This window comes from Pezoporus flaviventris, unplaced genomic scaffold, assembly GCF_033815535.1.
Source record: "Pezoporus flaviventris isolate CSIRO_AGI_PZ_B2104156 unplaced genomic scaffold, CSIRO_AGI_Pfla_v1 ptg000037l, whole genome shotgun sequence".
Taxonomy (NCBI): domain Eukaryota; kingdom Metazoa; phylum Chordata; class Aves; order Psittaciformes; family Psittacidae; genus Pezoporus; species Pezoporus flaviventris.
This window is the reverse complement of record NW_026892585.1, coordinates 21,453,121-21,471,496: the sequence shown is the minus strand read 5'-3', so window position 1 is coordinate 21,471,496 and position 18,376 is coordinate 21,453,121. Positions and strand designations below refer to the sequence as shown.

Below are 18,376 nucleotides of genomic sequence, written 5' to 3'. Positions count from 1 at the left end.
GAAGCATGCGGAGGACAGATGCCTTCCCCACTACTAACCATTTTATGTGAGTCTTGAAATTAAATGTGCTGAGCATCAGTGCCACACAGGGAACTGCCCAGGTCACTCTTTGAGAAATCTAATGCTTGTTTCAGTAGCAGAGCACTTACTCAAAACAGAGAGTAATCCAGTGATAGAGGTATTTCACCTGTTTTCTGGGGCTAGTCCAAGATCTCCAGCTAGGACTGGAGGCAGATGTCTCCTTGCCCCAGCCATAACACTCCTGTACTCCTGATCTTGGCAGCCAGAGTGCAGGCTCAACTACTTCAGGACCTTCTGTACATCCCTCTGAAACACAGTGCTGCTACAACTGACAGCAAGACCAGACCCAGCAAAGTCATTCTTCTACTGACAAGACACTGAGCATTACCTAACAGTTATTTTTTAGCATCTCTTTTATAACGGCATTTGCAAACTTGACACTGAATTTCCTCTCTAAAATCAATTACTATCACTGACCTTCCATGTATTTAGCAACATACACATGCATAGAAAAAAATTATTTCCCTGGCTCATCCTCTGAAGAAATCCCCACAGTATTGAACTTCTTGAGGAAGAGGACTGATTTTTCATTTCTAAAAGCAGCAGAAGCTTTTCTGCTCTGTGGTATTTTGGAAACTGGTTTATTTACACATTTAGTATTTTCCTTGACCTTGGTAGCTTTGGGACCGTCACCACTAATCCACTAGCAGTTAAGAACTCCCTACACCTGCAAAGCTGTAATCCGCTGACGCACAAGCAGAGGTCACGCCGTTACAAGCCAACAAATTTCTAATGAATGATGGCATGTAACTGACTCATGGACTCCAAGCTTGTCTCTTGGCTGGATTAATCCTTCAGACAGTCTCTTACAATACCGCTAGGTAATGCTTAGTTAAATCCAATTTTTCTTCTTCAGCAAGCGTTTGCATACATACCTGTGTTTTCTCATGGCCGAGGAGATGCAAGGATTGCATCTACTTCTGCATCTGTTTCTATTTAAAACACCTGAAGCCTCTAACGCAAAACCTGCATCATCCAGAATGTATGTGCCACAAGCCAGACTTACTGTAGTGTATTTTCCCAGCTGGCAGAGTGAGGGGAAGGTTTCCTGGTGAGCTTTTCGTATCTTCTCAGTGAGATCATCCAACTCTGCTGTCATTTCATAGTTTTCTGTGGAGTCCTGCTTTGAAGGTTCCTTCTTCTTTTTGTTCCTATCATTTCTGACAGCTACAGAAAAAGCAGAGACACAGATCACGTTGTTATTCATATCACTCCACAAAAAAAAAGCACTGCTTTTGCTGCTCTAGTTCAAAACACTGTAAAATGCTTTTATTTTAAACATAAATTAAGTGGAGAAAAAAAAAGTTATATGCACAGAGAATACTAATGCAAGATTAATTACTTAACTGTAAGAACTGAATGGGTAATGATGAAACCAAACTTCCGTAGGTGCTTGTTGTGGGTGTGCCATCACACTCCCCTAGTATCTACTTTCCCAGAAAATCTACTTCACTTTGTATGCACTGTGTCTCAGTAACTTTGTGAGGTGGTATCTTTTCATTGTATCATTACAGCTGTGCATGGTAAATGGCAAAGTCCTCTGCAGTGATGCAACCATTATATTATGGGATATGAATACCACTAAAAAAAGACAGCAACTGTCTTTCTTCTTAAATTTCTCAGTACGGGCAATAACAAAACCCATACAAAACTAATACAAACCCCACCGAGCAGAAGTTATTTAAAGGGAAAGTTAAATGTGAAAACAGTAAATGAAAGAAGATGAAACATATTAAACTCCAGATCTGAAGATCAAAGGAGAAGCACAAACACTTGAAAGAGTAAAAATGGCAGTGAAGCTATCTAAAGTTGCTTGCCATCTGCTCCCGCACTCAGATCAGCCTTCTACCTTCCGTTGCCTGTGAGGGATTACTGGAAATATGCATTGTGCAGCACTTGTGCTGTAACTGATTTCCCACATATTTGTGTTTTGTAATAAAATATGACAGCTGCTCCATCACCATGCTAGTCTTTGTTCTTTTAATGAAAATAGCTTAATTTTACAAAACGTGCCCAGGAGATAAGTCTATGTCTGCAGTATTGCCAGTATTTGTGAATTTTATCAAGAGACTTCTTGTTAGCCAAATCTAATGTCTTAAGTGTAACCAGATGCATAAGGCTCTACAACAAAGCTAAGTAAAATCAATCACTCTCCCCAAAGACTCCATGTCAATATTGAACACCCCAAAGACTAAATGTTATTGGACAAATAAAACCAATCCTAACATTCACTCATGTTCAAAATCTTATATTTAAGACAAAGCCCTAGACCCTGAGGGTGAAGCTGGTGGGCTTGGCACAGGGATTTTGGATGGCCAAAGATCTGCTGATTCTCATTAGTACTATCGTGCTCCAGAAAGAGGAACATTTATCTGTACCTATGTATACAGTAAAATCTGCAGATGCCCGGAGCCATCTCCATGCCAGCTCTTTTTCCCTGTGGGTTCTTCGGGCCCATTTCTACATCTTCTGTGGTTGCTTCCTACACACCTATGAACCACAAAGGATCAAAAAGGGCAGAGAAATAGTGAATGCTTCAGGAGGAAGAGGTGTCAATCCAGTCTCACCTACACTATCTGTTTGAGAACAAATGACACAGTCGGATTCATTTTCCTCTGGGTGTCTTTTCTGAGAGAAAATGAAGTGGCTTTGGAAAATGGTGGGGTGGGAAACCAGCAAAACCAGGGAACTACAGAAATAACGTAATATGTGCAACAGAAACCAAGGGGTAGATGCAGTGAATATTGCTGTTCCTTCATGAGACTATTAGGCACATACTGTATGGGATGAACAGCTCTAATTTTCCCACTAAAGGTTTGACTTTGCAACTGAGAGAACTCTGACCTTCACCCAGCAGATACGTTAAGAATGAACTTGACTTTAACTGTGTGAACAGACTTGCACTGAAGCAGTTATGTGCTTTGCTGGATCAGGGCTGGGATGTTGGGAATCCCAATGGATTAAAGCCTAACCTCAAACACCATCAATTCTGGTGTCTGGAGTAACACAGACTCAAAGAAGGCCAGGAAATGTAGCCTGAAAAGGTACCTTTTTGTTAAGGTTCAATGCCACCAGTACCATGAAGTTTAGGGGGGGGTAGGTTGGAGTCCTCTCTTCCTTTTACAAACCCTAAAGCCAATGCCCTGATTTATTTGCTGGACCCCATGACAAAGCGCAAGTACGGTCTCTTGCACTGAAAAAACATCCAGGACCAACACGCGAGTTCTGAGTACTCCAAACAACCAGCGCACTTCAGAAGTAAATCCCGATCGCTGCCGCACTTGGGAGATAAAAGAGCTCCTTACAAAACTCTGTTAACTCCTACACAACCGCAAAGCACAATAAGCCTTTGTAATAACTCCCCATTTACTTATAGCTCTACGAGCTGATTGACAAATTTGCCAAACAGGAGGCCTCAGTAGCTACTTTGCTCAAGAGCTTTGAACTCTTTGTGGAAGACAAAGATATAATTTAGGCGAGCTTCAGAGCAGCTGCCAAGAGCTCCCAGAGGCCAGGAGATGACTCCATTAGGAACTGTGCTGTGCTCCTGTGCTACCCCGGCACAGCTCCCACTGCAGCTGTACCTGAAGTCTCTTTGCCTCCAAAGGCCACCAAAGGGACAGCTGCTGGTCAATCCACATCACCAAATTGGCCCAGCTCTGTCCAATTTCTTTTCGGGTGCAAATCACTATAAAGGGCAGGAAGGGAAGAATTAATACATCCTGAAAACTAAGGACAGTTTCTGTTCATCAGTACTTTCTTTCTATGATTCCAACAGCCTTTTTAATGAAAAAAACTGATTAACATTTCTCTTTCTGCTTTATGTATACTTTTTCTATTTCCTACATTTGCCTTTGATAAAGCTGTATCAGACGTGGCAGGGTTTCTATGTTCCCTGAAGGATAACATAATAAAGTGCTGACATATAATACTCGGGCTCCAAAAATAAAGAATTTCAGCAACGCTGAACCGTTATGCATTAGGATACGTTTAAGAGAGTTAAATAAAAACATATAAACACACACATTTACCCAGTAACTTTAAAAACCATCACAGGTCTGGGAACAGGAACTGTCACACCACATGTGAGAAGGGTTTTTGGATTACAGCTTATGGTTATATTACATAAATCACACCTTTTTGTGTCTTGATCTTTACACGCATATGATGACATCAATCCCCAATACAATTTCAATGACTTTTAATGATGCTACGCCAGTCATGAATCTGTGTCACAGTTAATGTGCCTGTAGAAAAGTCAGGTTATGAACTTCATTACTTGTGCACTAAAATCTGACTCGATGGCTGCATTATTTAGGAGTTCCCGACAGGGGACAGTGTGGAAGCTCCCTTCCCCTGTGAGAAATACTGAAGTTAAAAAACCTAAGAAAACAAATAAGGGGTGGGGAAAGGGAATGAAAGAAAGGTGTATCTTGATACATGAGGAAGCCACGTCTTGGTGCTGCTTCGATGACTGAGCGATGCACGCCCATGTCTGAGCACATCTGCTCCAATCCATCTTCCCATGACAGCTGCCCTGTCCCCTCAACATACACACAGACACACACACACACACACCAGGACTTGCACTTCTACACCCAGGCAGCTGCCTTAGTGAGCTGGTAAAGGCATTTTCTGTTGCCTTAGTTTTAAGGACCAGTCTGTACCCTCCTACGTTCATTCCCCTGACGTGATGGTAACAGAATCTCTTGACCCATCCAATCAGTTATCCTCACCCCAGGTTTGCCACTGCTTTCCTTAGCCTCAGACACAATTTTCTTCTTCTGCTCGAAGCAATGGGCAAGGGCACAGAAGCTGCAGGAGGGAAAGATGCATTCTTCAAGAGCAGGGCCTGCTGCAAATGAAACTACAGGAAAGACACAAGCTCCGAGTGCTCCGAGGACCCTAGCACTCTCATTTAGCAATCACGCAGCAATTCTCCTGCTTGAGTGGGATCGTTTCAAGCATGTTGTAATGTTGGAATCGTCCAGTCTTAAACGCAAACCCTTCAGGTCCACCAAACCTAGTCACCGCTTGTCCTAAGAAGAGTCTGGGATCCAGCCTGAGAGATTTAGGCAGTTTCTAGATAATCAGGTAAAACTATGGAACAGCAAATGTTTGCACTCCCCATTGTCAAAGGTGGCATGAACGTGTACAGGGGAGAAGAATCTGCAGCTTGCAATGTGGTTTTCCATTTACTTGCACAATCTGTGCTTCCCCAGATTCCCAGAAGAGAGTTAAACAGCATCTTTCATATATTATAATGATTAATCACCTATAAATTCATGACTTGAAATGCTATCATTACAGTTTTGCCTCCTGGAGATCCCCATGACCTTTGAAGAGCTCTGTGTACTAGTTAACTGGTTTGGTTCCTGTAGCAACAACTACCAGTGTTTCCAGTTATTTTGCATTCCTGTAAAACCACACTTTTCTTGTCCCTAAATATTTTGGAAGTTACTTGTTAAGCTACAAGCCTCAAAAGCACCATCAAGCACACAGAGCAAGTCAGAAACTGCACAGTGCTGGGTGCAAAGTAGGTTTTCAAAAAGACTCCTTTTGTTCACAAACACCGGTGAGAAGAGAAATTGGAGGTGAGCTGAGGTGGGATTGGCAGAGACCTGCCAACTCTCCCCTCTGGGCTGAGGCTCGCCCTCCTACCTGCTCTCCTGCACCTCGGGAAGCCATCTTTCCCTTGCCAAATACCAGGCAGCTGGGGCTGGCCCAGACTGCAGGCAAACTGTATCACACGTGGGCGAAGAGGCTGATGCTCAGCACTGCACCCAGGGCTTCCAGGAGCACCAAGGTGCTTGCTAGGGTGGAAACCCACAAGTCTTGCACAGCTCCTTTGTTTCTCCAATTCCAGTGGCAGCTGTTAAAAATTTCTAATTCTGGTAGGAGTTAGCAGCTGTGGACAATTTCAGTCAAATAAGCAAAACACTTACATATTGCCACTGCCAAGTTTGAACCGTCAAGATAAAACGCCGTGCACATACCACACGTCACCCTTCTCCCCATCACCCTTCAATAAACTGTACTCATGGTAATGTCTGGCAGTCCATAAGGATGTCTTTCACAACAGTCACCTTGGAAAGCCTCAAACCGAGGGAGACTTAACACCCCCACCGCTGCTGATGAATGAGGCTCTCCGACCCAATGGCCAAAGCCAGCACCCAGCTGCACATCCCTCACAGCTCCCATGCCCTGGACCTGGTGGAAGCAGGCAGAGAGATGAAGGACCACAAGGAGGTTGATTTCCGCAGCTCCAACATAAGAAACAAAATGACCACCTTTAAAGCAACACAGTCATGCTTGACAAAACAATCCATTCAGAAAGGCAAGACTTCTGTTCATGTTTTAACAGCAGTGCAATCAGAAGCCAAACACAGCATTAAAATATGCAGAACTCCAGGTAGTTATAAATAGATTGGCTTTCCTACGTCATGATTTCCAGATGAAATAATGTTTTCTTTTAGGCAAAACTGCTCAGTCTTTAAGAAGAACAGGAAACTATGTTAAAAACAAATTCCCATACCAAAACTGAGCTTTGACACATGGAGAACAATTGGAGGCAAAGCACGTTTCAAACACAGAACTCTCGTTTCTAATGGACAAACCCAGAAACAAGTACACAGTTATGTAATGGATGTCAAGCAGAAAACCAAAACACATTGAAACCTGCATATTTTGTAGCTGATTCAGAGAAATCAAGCATGTCAGCTGTCGGGTACAATTGCTACAAGAAAACATCTCGAGTTAAGTGAGATAGTATCTCTCTACAGACATGTACCAAAATAAACAGTGAGCACAGAGAAACAATCACTGAAGAAATTTCATAAGCACCTGGCACGCTATCGTTTATCCCCAGGCACAGAGCGTGCTCACGTATTACAGAATTCAAGCCCACCCCTGTTTTCCTATTGAGAAATAAGGTGCATCTATGGCAAATGTGCCCCGACCAAAGCTCCAAGTACCTCAGTTCAACAACGGGGGAAAACGCCACAAATCCAGAGGACATTGTCCTGTTGGTTGCCTTCATATATGCTGGCTCTTCACCCATTGGTGGTATTTCTATTACGCTTTTTTTCTGACAAAGGTGAATCTGAACTCTGCCTTGAAGCTTTGTATTATTCATTACATAATTGCTATGTTTTATTAGAAATATGATCTATTATAACCTTGAATATGGTAACTTAAATGACATTGAAAATTAGATTGTTCTGATTATTAGAGAAGTGAGAAAGGTACGAAACATTTGTAAGGCTGATAATCAATCAGTGTATCCATCTGAGTGCAATAAAAATCAATCAGGAGCTAGGGCGTTTAAATCTAATTTTTTAAGCATGACATTTTCTTCTGAGTTTCTTTTTTTAAATGTCACCCTCTTCTACAACAGTGATTGAATTCTATCCCCAGGGACAGTTAACTCCAACTGGTTTATTCATTGCGCTGAGCTCTCGTATCCACAGTCTTTTCTAAATATCAAATTAATGACAACAGTAATGTTTTCATCAAAATGTGAAATTCAGAAATAAACATTCAGGGAATCAAAACAGCAAGAAGCACGATAGCACATTTAAATTGGTTCAAATACCAGGGACCTTTTAACTAGCAGGCAGGGTATTTTAATGCAGAAAATGTTGGAATTTTGTGTCCCTTCAGTTCTCTTCCCCCATCCCCCCAAAACAAAAAGAGAAGGCCAAGGATTTGCTTGTTTAAAACATAATTCATTTAGAAATGTTTCAGTAGTGAACAATGAATCACTGGCTATAGAGAGTCTGTGAGTAATTACCTATGCCTCCAAAATAACCTTCTTAGGCTATTGTAAGTATACGGGAGACCTTTGATACCTATAGCCTAAGGGCCTCTATTTTTCCATTATGCACAGGGGATTTATATAGTTATATTCTATTATCACCAACAAAAGCAACATATCTCCCATTTATGTATAAGGATAACTGCAGGGTTAATATATCAAGAACTGAGTTATAAGAACAGGTTTCATTATATGAAGGAATGATACAAATGGATGCTCTAAAGCTTTATTTAACTGGCCTGAAACTTATCTGTGGTTTCAAGGATTTCACCACTCTGAAAATTCTATTTTTGACATGAAATTTGGCACCTGCTGTTGTCACATCCCTGAAATATTAGTAGATGGAATGAGCAAAAAAGGAGTTTCTAGTCCCTTGAAGGAAAACAATACCAACTGAACTCAGATATAGGACCAAAACTGGAAAGCCAATGCAAAACAACAGGCTGAGAAAAATACCACTTGAAGATAGCTGAAAGGTATGATAATAATTTTTTTAAAATTATTTTATATTATTTTTAGTATTTCACTTTCATTCTATCATTTAAGACAAATTTTTTTTTTTCTTTTTTAGACATCCAGAAACACAACCAGCAGCTATCATAATTTGGATATCTAGAACTGCCAATCCAAGACCTGGAACTGCTGCTGAAGGCAAAATATTAGTCCTAAAGGCATATTTGGCTTGAATGTTGCAGAAGCTCCCATACAGTGCTTCAGCATGAAAAAACAAACAACACAAAAAACTCCACAAAGAAACAAATCCAAAAGCCTATAAACTGTTTCAATGTGTATGAATATACTGCTAATGTCTACCTTTACATTGGCTATAGTATTTCAGGACTGGTTCAAGTTCTGCAGAACATGACAAACACAGTAACAACTGCCCAAAGAATAAAAGTCATGACTCCAGAAATGCAAATGAAAACACCCTAAGGTACTAAGGACAAATAAGAAATTAAGAAGTTGCAGAAACAAGAGGACTGCAAACAAGTGAAACAAAACTAGAAGAAAGCGTGCTTTGGAGCACGTGGATATGGGCAGGCAGAAGATACAACAAGAGAAGCAGTTGAGTCAGAGTGAGGATGTAAAGGGTGCAGTATCTATACCAGGGCCTGAAAGATTCCCTTACTATCTCCCTACATATTGCAATCAAAGTAAGCAGATTGCATTATACATTTAATGATAAACAGTTTAAAAGGCATTTGCCCTGCAATTTCCATTTTCAGAGTGCTTTAATATCATCAATTAATTGCCAGTATGAAATAGGATAATCCACATACTGTTATCAGCTTAAAGAGCTACTGAAGGTTGTTTAGCATGAACAATTGCAGGCAGAATAAATCACTAACATTTCCCATGAAGGTCCACCAGCATATCTGCAATGGAAATAGCCTAGCCATAACCACTGACTATGCCAAAATTTACTCACTGACATATATCCACCTGTATTTCACATAGGCATCACCTCAAGTTACTTAACAGAGCTAGAAATTCCCATCTACGAGATGGAAGGTCCACAGGCAGGTCCCACAATATCCCTGTGCACCTTGTGCTGCTGTTGCATTAATCTACACATCTGTCATGCCCTCCTTGTTCGTGTCCGCCATTGCTCTCAGTATTCTGCATGAAATCAGTCACTTTTTACTCTAAATGTAAAATGCACAATTTTTATTAAGCTCTAGCATGCCATCTGCAACAGGTTTGCAGAGTAATAGCATCACAGCGGATATTATATCAGTGGATATTGCCAGTCACCCCTTTCCTTGCTCAGTACAGGAATGGGAAGGAGCTTTGCGAATTAATCCCTCCACCTTTGGAGATTCACAAACTCACAGGGCTTCAGCAGGTATCACTGAGAAGTGCCAGCCTACAGCAGAATTCCCATGAAACTAAAACCCACAAAGTATGGTACTTAACATCTACTGCTACGGCTGTCAGAATCCCAGTGGATTTACTAGTAACTTCTGCAGCAGTTTAGATAAAATTCTGCATACAGCTGGTTAAACTGAAACACTCGGGGGAACAGGAGGATGGCTCTTCTGGAATTGCAGTGTCTTAACACATTAGCTAAAAATACACAAGACCACAAACACAATGTGATTATACTCTCTTTTCCTTACAGCTGAAGTGAACAAGTGCACACACCGCGGTTGAAAACCACTTCAATACTCAACCTGAAATTAAATTCCTATTAAGAGATAGTGCATTTGTTTTACCACAGGCTGGGCAAAGAAAAAAATCCCTAAATTTCAAACTCTGAACTTTCAGTCAGAAATCACTAAGAGGCTATTAAATGTCTCATTTGATTTTAGCTGTTGAAGTGCCCTTTCGAGCTACCTTCTCAAAACAACTGCCCTTTTGAGCTACAATCTTGAAGCCTGGTACACTAACTCTCTATGGATAAATGATTATAGGCAAAAATATCCTGACCCTGACCTTTCTCTCCAGGGTCACCAAAAGGTGAATCAGTCTACTCATCTACAGATACTACATTAATTTCTCTCAGGAGACAGTCATGGTAGTACAATGCCTCGCAACTGGGAGACGCTGAGGTTATCCAAAGTCATCAATTCAATTTGCTGGGCATTATCTAGGACCACTGATGGCCAGGGAAGTGCATGGCTGTAAGCTAAGACCAGACACTGCTCTCTGTTCCTGCATGCTGCCTGGCCTGACAGCAACACTTTGTATACTTCAATCTGTTGCAGTTATTTCTCATCCTAACACACACAGAGGAAAAGAACATGACTTGAACTGGAAAGCCACCTACCATGACAAATCGCAACCTCTTTCCTGGCAATGCCATTAACAGACTCCTTCAAAACAACAACTTTCCATAATAAGCACATTCATTCAGTGAAACATGAGTCTCACCTATGGGACAAATTGATTGCATATGACTTTATGGGACAACAAACAGAAAAGCTACAAAGGAGGTGTGCTGGAACACCTCTTCCCCTTGCTTGTACATGGCTGCTCAGTCCCCAGGGCAATGGCTCCCCAGAAGGAAGAGCAGAAGTTCAGGTTTCATGCAGTGAATGCAGTTTCTAAACAGGGTTCGACCCTACATTATCTCCCAGAATTAAAAATAACAGCCTCAACTTATCACCACTGCTGTTTTTCCCTTGCAGTGGTGCTACTCCACCGATTGCAGCAGAGTCCCATTAGTGTAAAACTACAGTAGCGTAGTGGGAGATCGGCTGTAATATCTGTACCTGCAGATGGGTAACACTGCATTCATACCTAGGTTTCATTTCTTTGTTTTGCCCCAAGGCTAAATTTCACATTTGTACCTCTTGGTGCCTTGTGCAATTGTGTAAAGGTGCATCTAGTGAGAGAGCTGCCAACTGACAACACATATGAAGAGGCCTGCGTGTACGGTGTACTTCATCAAGCACAAAGAACACATTGCCTCCTGCAACCGCAAACTGAGCTCATGCAGGCGGAGGAACAGTTGTTCCCGGCATATCTTAAGAAAGGGAGCCATAGTCTTGAATCTCAGCATTAGCCTGCGTTACAGCCCTGGCAGCTTGCAGCCCTGGCCTCCCACTAGGGCAGGGATAATAAAAGCAAAGTAATAGCTCAGCTACTATTTACCTATTCCTCTGAAGCTAACATAGAAGACATGCTATTATGAACTTGCACAAATTCCTTCCTAAGAGCAAAGGCTTGTTGATACTCCTCCTACTAAAAATAATAAATAAAATAAAGATCAGGAGGTTATTTCCAGCTCTCAGGATGCCAGGGCTGGTGGTGGGCAGGGGGGATACAGTGTGTGTGGCTCCACAGCCATAATCAACCTCCCTGCCCAGAACTGTATTACGTGAGGTGGACCTAAGCACCAAAAAATTGACTTTAAGCCTCATACTGATGTGCTGTCCAACACAGCTGGTGAGCATGAGCTGCACTTGCCATGGACTTGGAGTGCAGCTGGGCCAGATTTTGTAATTAACAGTGGCTGTCACTAAAGCTGATTTGCCATAATACTAAAAGAAAGGTTTCATCAAATGGTAAAACAACAAGCAGTAATACTGCATCTTGCTGCATTTTATCCTGCTGTTAAACAATCAGCAAATTTGCTCATCTTTTTGTTTTGGGTTTTGGTTTTTCTAATTACATGGTCCTTCTCCTCCCTTGCTCCTTCTGCCCCCCCCCCCCCCCCAGCTAACATAAGGAGAAAGAAAGGAGTGAAGTCCATCCACAGGATTTTGGGAAGGCCAAGACAAGCCAGCCAGCATGCTCTGGGAGTGCAAAGCTGGCAACATCACTGGATTCCCATAAAAGCCCTGCTGAAGCTGGCTCCTGACACAGCTTTAGTGTCTCATTGCCCACACCAAAACGCTCCACCTGTGAGCTGAGGCAATTGAAATGCCTTTGCCACCCAGGTTTTTTGCCAGGCAGGATGTCCCTTTCTGTCCGTGCATGGCTTCACTTGGTGCTGAGCCCCTGCGGGGCTTAACATGCAGCAGTTGAAGCCTCAGCTCATGCCTTGGATCTCTGTGCCTGGGACAGCAGCAGGCTTTAACGTGACTCTTCAAAGCAAAAAGTGCCTGGGAGACAAAGGCTGTTGCTTGTGTGTTTAATAAATACTACGCCATCCACAATCCACACACAGAAGTACTGCTTTTCATCTGTTAATGCGGACTCTCCACACATCTGTGCTCCTCCTTTATGTAGCAGCAGAAGCATCATGGCATTACAGGGTCGAATTCCCCTAACACACCTGCAGCAACCTCACCTGTTTCAGCATTCCTGTTATGACAAGAATCACTCCACAAGCCTGCACCTAATTATCAGACTGTCTATTTTGATATATTTGATCTTTTATGTACAGTGCCAAAGAAGTTCTTTAAAATATATTCCAATTACTCTTTTATTTAAAAAAGAAAAAAATGTCTTTCTTGTCTGCAGCTTAAATTCTGAAACAGCAGGAGTAAATGGACCAGATTATTTAGAAATAAGGTATGCTAGTAACTGCAGGACTGGCTTGAAGGACTGGGTAATTCTGCCAGACAGGGTCAAGCAGCATCAAATCCTGATTCTTACATAAGATCTTTTAAATATCCTCAGTAACGCCAGCACATAACCTTTTTACATTAAACGCTTTCACAGTACACCAGACCAGCCTCATATAGTGACCATACAAGGAGCAAAGCCAGATGCTTCTTTCCAGAAAACATCAAGATACTAAAAAAAGCAGCCTTTTTATTGTTCATTTGAAATCAAAGCGATTATTGAGGCCTCTGCAACTTCCAGTGCAAGACTTACTGCACACAAGGGAGTTCATTTTGAGAAGGCAAACAGGCAGCAGGTCATCACAGAGTTAACTCAATAAAATAATAATTTCTACTTGGATAAACTGACCTAGTTTTCCCAGACTTCTCTATGAAAACAAAGGACGCAACTTGGACATGAGATGACATCTGAAAGGGAAGTCAAGAGCTGGGCAAGGAGGCTGAATTCAACACACAGCTGTTCCTTAACTAACTGAGGATGGTGGTCCCCAGTTGACGTTACAAATGACTAATCAGCATACAATTAACTGGCATTACTGGTGGTTTCTACCCCCTTCTTATCTCATTGATATCAGTGACTAACCTTTCATATCCTTCAACATGGGATTGGGCCCTTAACTCACAATACACAAGTTTGGTACCTCCTTTCAGCTAGGCTAGTCTTCTCCAAGACTGTGTCATGTGCTGATGCAAGGCATACTTACAGAAGCTTTTTATGACATCCTCTCAGGATATTGCTCCTGAGCTACAACCCCCATGGGAAGCACTGGCTGAAAATGTGGATTTTGAAAAGCAGAGATTTATTCAGTTCCCGAATATGACGATGAACATCTACCTCCCAAGCAGCTGCAGGACTGCCCCAGATCCCCAAGCCATGCGGGGCTAGGACACACAGCATGGAAGACAGGAACCAACAACCCTGCCTCATAACTCATCCTGAGATTTTGCAAATCTGAGCAGAACACGATGCTGACAACTCTGCATTTTGGAATTGCACCCAGTGTTATTTCTCAGTGAAGCTCCCTTGTGCTGGAACACCTCCAACCAGTTCACGTTAAACAATTTGCCATGAGAAAATGTTTACTGAAGGGGAAACATGAAAGTATCCACAGAAAAAGGCCTGACTTTCCCTCTTTTCTAATCCAGCACATAGCATTAAATACTCATTAAAAATATATATAATGAACTGTTAAAACAGAATATCTAGCGATTCTTCTTAATTGCCTTATTCTTCCCACACCCTCTTTTCTAGGGAATATTTTTACATGTTCTTCCTTCATTACTGCAAGGTTTGTTTGCCATAGGGTTATCTCCCCACCTTATCCCTCGAGTCAAGAAAGAAGACCCCACAACACATGGGGCTTAATACTGTATACCCTGTGGGAGGAAGCTGATGTGCCTGTACATTTTTTTATAAGCTCACACCTTGCGATGCTTGAAATCTAGTAGGAAAAATAGTCTTCATAAACATGTGAAATAGCCATAACTGATTTAGAAAACAACAGGAATAATTGAAAAGGAAAGGCTTTGACTCTCTCTTTAGGACAAACAGGATTTAAGCCTTCTACAGAATTAAATGGATAAAGTATTTCTTTTCTCCTTGTATGGTCACTGCATCAGGGTGGTCAGTAAGTATTTCTGCTCTTTTCTTCTCTCCCTGTGTATTTTTCATTTTGCTATGGGAGGGAGTTAAACAAAATGGGGTTTCTTTTTCTTAATAACTACTATCCTCATATTTTTATTTTTTCTCTTTTTAATTATTTGTACAATTTAAAATTACTTAAAATTGTTCTGATTTAGTAGCAGCACTCACCTGAAAAGGCCTCCAAAGAGAAAAATAAAAGTATGCATTGAAGTTCTCTTCCAAACTACAGAAAGGGGAAAATCGAGCATCCTTCTTGAAGAAAAATGCTGTCAAAAGGCTCTTACAAACTAACAGTTCTCCATGTCACTTGTTACAGGGATCTGGACCATACAGGTTTGATCCCTGAGATCTTAAAGGAGATAACCAGATGGTGTGGCATTGTACAGCGTGGATTACAAGACCAAACACACAGTAAGCTCTGGATTTCCACACCCATCTTTATGAGACATCTAATTTGAACCACAAAAGCCCTGGCTTGCTTCCTGCCCAACAGAAGCAGACCAATATTGTGAGAGAGCAACTCAAGCTTCACTAAATCGGATGTTCTGTCTTCCAGTATCAACGATTCTTCTGTATCAGAAAGAAACCCCACCTTGATGAAATTTCAGTAGTGACACCTTTTTGAGAGTCTCTTCCCCATTGTCTCTCCACTAGAATCAAACCGTGTCACAGGGCACCTAGAAGTACTATGGCAAGAAAAATGGGGGAAGACATTCCTTGTATGTAAGAAAGAGCTCACAAAGCTATGATGCAGCCTGGGATGCTGAACACACACTGTACAGCACCTCATCACATAAGAGCACATCTAGGCTGATGCCTCCAGGTTGCAAAATGGCTAAAACCCCTGCTGTGCCAATTTCAGTATTCTTGAGTTAGAGAAAACAGCTCTCATACATTAGCCAAAACACATACTTAATTTTTTAAAAGATAAAAAATAAATGTCAATCTTCATTCTGCCACTGAGACATTCTCTTAAAAGTACACAACTATGAACTCAAGTAAAAGTACTATGCTCATAAGTGCACACGTAACTTGTGGATTCATTGAAATGTACTACTATTCCCCATAACATCCTGCGATTCCCGAAAATTTTGATTTTTTTCTACCTCTCTTACATTGTACTACTATTTCCATAACACAAACTGTAATCAGCTAGTTGGGAGTTAAACTAAAACCAAGGGAGCCAGATTTTTTTTTCAGGAGAGATGGGAAGAATCAAAGGATTTGCCGCACCACCCACTGCACCAGGGCTGACTGACACTGGGAAACCTACTAGTGATGAAAATAGGAAGCAAACAGAGCAGGTGAAAACAGTGTCTCTGGATCATCGGGTGAGTCAAGGAACGATGACCTCTCCCACTCCTTTAACTGCATCTTCTTCAAAACTCTGCTGCTGGCAAGGGAGTAAAGCACATCTCTCTGCCAGAGAGGCAGTAACCTGGCACCCCTGAGCTATTTGATGAATTGCATGTGTACCTGTTGCTAAAGACAAGCTGCAGGTGATGCCTCCAGCTTTTGAAAAAAGCTTTGCCTTATCATTCTATTTGGTATTTCTGTTTGTGATGTTTTAATCTACTCACGTTGCTGAGTTTTCTGATTCAATGCTTTCTTTTCAGGCTCTGAAGTTTTAAGGTCAAGAGTTTCCCAGGTTTAAAAATACCAAGTTCTCCTTCCAAGAGAACACTGACGATGAGCACCAACCTACTTAACATAGGAAAAAACAATCCCAAATGCAAACACGTGATGCTATCTGCCAGTTCTCGCCACAAGTTTAAAGATGAAAAATGCTTAAAAATATAATGCATTAAAAATGATACAAATAGAATACGCTTTGTTAGTCTGTCATTTTAAATGGGTTGTAAAGTCCTCCCTCAGAGGATTGTACTTAAATCATTCATTAACTTGGAGCTGATTGCTTTGTCCTGGAAAAGGGGAAGAACATGGGTTTCTCAGATGTAACCCAATTTCTGAACAGAAATGAAAACAACCTGATGAAACTCAGTTACCAAAACCATCTATTGTACCCTATGCAGAAGTGTAAATAAATTAATTACAAAATCAGCTCCTTCAGCAAAAGCTATGGGAAGCTTTAAAATTAACATCTGACTTGATTAAAAGTTGAGAGAAAGAGAGAAAAAAGAAAGAGAGTAAAAGAAGAAAAGTAGGTCAGCATGTTTCCCCAGCATGTCTTTCTGACTCCATTAAAACTGTCTGTCAGATGACTAACCATGCCTGTAATCCAACTAAAAGCATGTTTGCTTTCTGTTGCACTTTTTGCCAGGGGAAAGGAAGAATTCCACTTAGCTTTAGCGCTGAAATTCAGGTAAATGTCTTCAAAAGTCAGATAATTTCCTCAACATTTACTTACCAAATCTGTTTATATCAACAATAAGCAACTGGTTACGGATGCACGGCACTGAGAACCAATCCCACAGCTTAAGTGCCTATCAGCCACAGGCACTGCCTGTAGGGCTTTGTGCTACAACTTGTTAAAGTCAGTTTTCAAGCTGTTGTTTGACTGGCAGACTTTTCGTAAGACCTAGATTTAAAAATGTAAGAGCTTTCAGAAACATGCAAGCATGCAACCAAGTGCTGCAGTAAGATGAGAAGGGGCAAAACCAATTCTGTTCACTTTGGACCAAAGGAAATTAAAAATCCCAGTACCTTACAATCTTTCTTTTTCCTTTCATAGTATTTCACAGCTGAGTGTTTTAAGTTAGGATAGAAGGGTGTTTCCACTGCTTGCATGCCATCTAACTTTAAAAAATCCTGTACACTTCCCACATGAGTGTTGAGGAACTGGAGATTAACTGTTCTGATGTATTTAAATTGAGCATGTGATACCATGTCCAGGTAAATCAAGGCTATTTTTAGAGCACTGTCCTAGGGCCAGCATCCCAGCAGGAGGAGCTGCAATGTGTCAGCCGGCTTATCACAGGCATGGCAATGGAGAACTCCCTCTGCTCTAACAATTCATACAATGGATGAAAGCAAGCCATAAGAGCCTGACAGCAGCAGAGGGAAATTTATGGATATCATCTACTTATGTAGCAAACTTCCTAAAACATCTTTGAGAGCTTACTGGTTTCCAAACGCCTGCTTTCTATCTTCCACACCATCAGCACAAGAGCTTTCCACTGAGAGGCCAGCATGAGTTTTGTTTGCCTTCTGCAGAGGCACCTATTCTATGCAAGACCATCTCCAGTAAGTGATCACCAGGAAAACAAAGAAGTAAGTTTGAAGATATAAATCATCAGGAAGATGTTGCTTCTCAGTGGAAGGACCAAATATGTGCCTCATCTCATACCAAGTCACAGTATCACAGTATGCTAGAGATTGGAAGGGACCTCAAAAGATCATCTAGTCCAATCCCCCTGCCGGAGCAGGAACACCTAGATAATGTTACACAGGAATGTGTCCAGGCGGGTTTTGAATGTCTCCAGGGAAGGAGACTCCACAACCTCCCTGGGCAGCCTGTTCCAGTGTTCCGTCACCCTCACTGAGAAGAAGTTTCTTCTCAAGTTTAAGTGGAACCTCTTGTGTTCCAGTTTGTACCCATTACCCCTTGTCCTATCATTGTTTGCCACTGAGTAGAGCCTGGCTCCATCCTCATGACACTCCCCCTTTATATATTTATAGACACTAATAAGGTCACCCCTCAGTCTCCTCTTCTCCAAACTATAGAGACCCAGCTCCCTCAGTCTTTCCTCATAAGGGAGATGCTCCACTCCCTTAACCATCTTCGTTGCCCTGCACTGGACTCTCTCCAGCAGCTCCCTGTCCTTGAACTGAGGGGCCCAGAACTGGACACAATATTCC

The 18,376-nt window shown here is 41.7% G+C and overlaps 1 protein-coding gene across 10 annotated transcripts in view; it reads right to left on the bottom strand.

The window, feature by feature from the left end:
- Positions 1-18,376, bottom strand: part of RARB (retinoic acid receptor beta) — a 325,364-nt gene that overhangs the window by 23,250 nt on the left and 283,738 nt on the right. For all 10 annotated transcript variants that reach the window (XM_061464957.1, XM_061464961.1, XM_061464958.1 and 7 more), the window contains one exon: positions 1,088-1,248. In XM_061464957.1, coding sequence (XP_061320941.1) covers positions 1,088-1,248 — 161 coding nt within the window. The remainder of the gene's footprint in view (positions 1-1,087; positions 1,249-18,376) is intronic.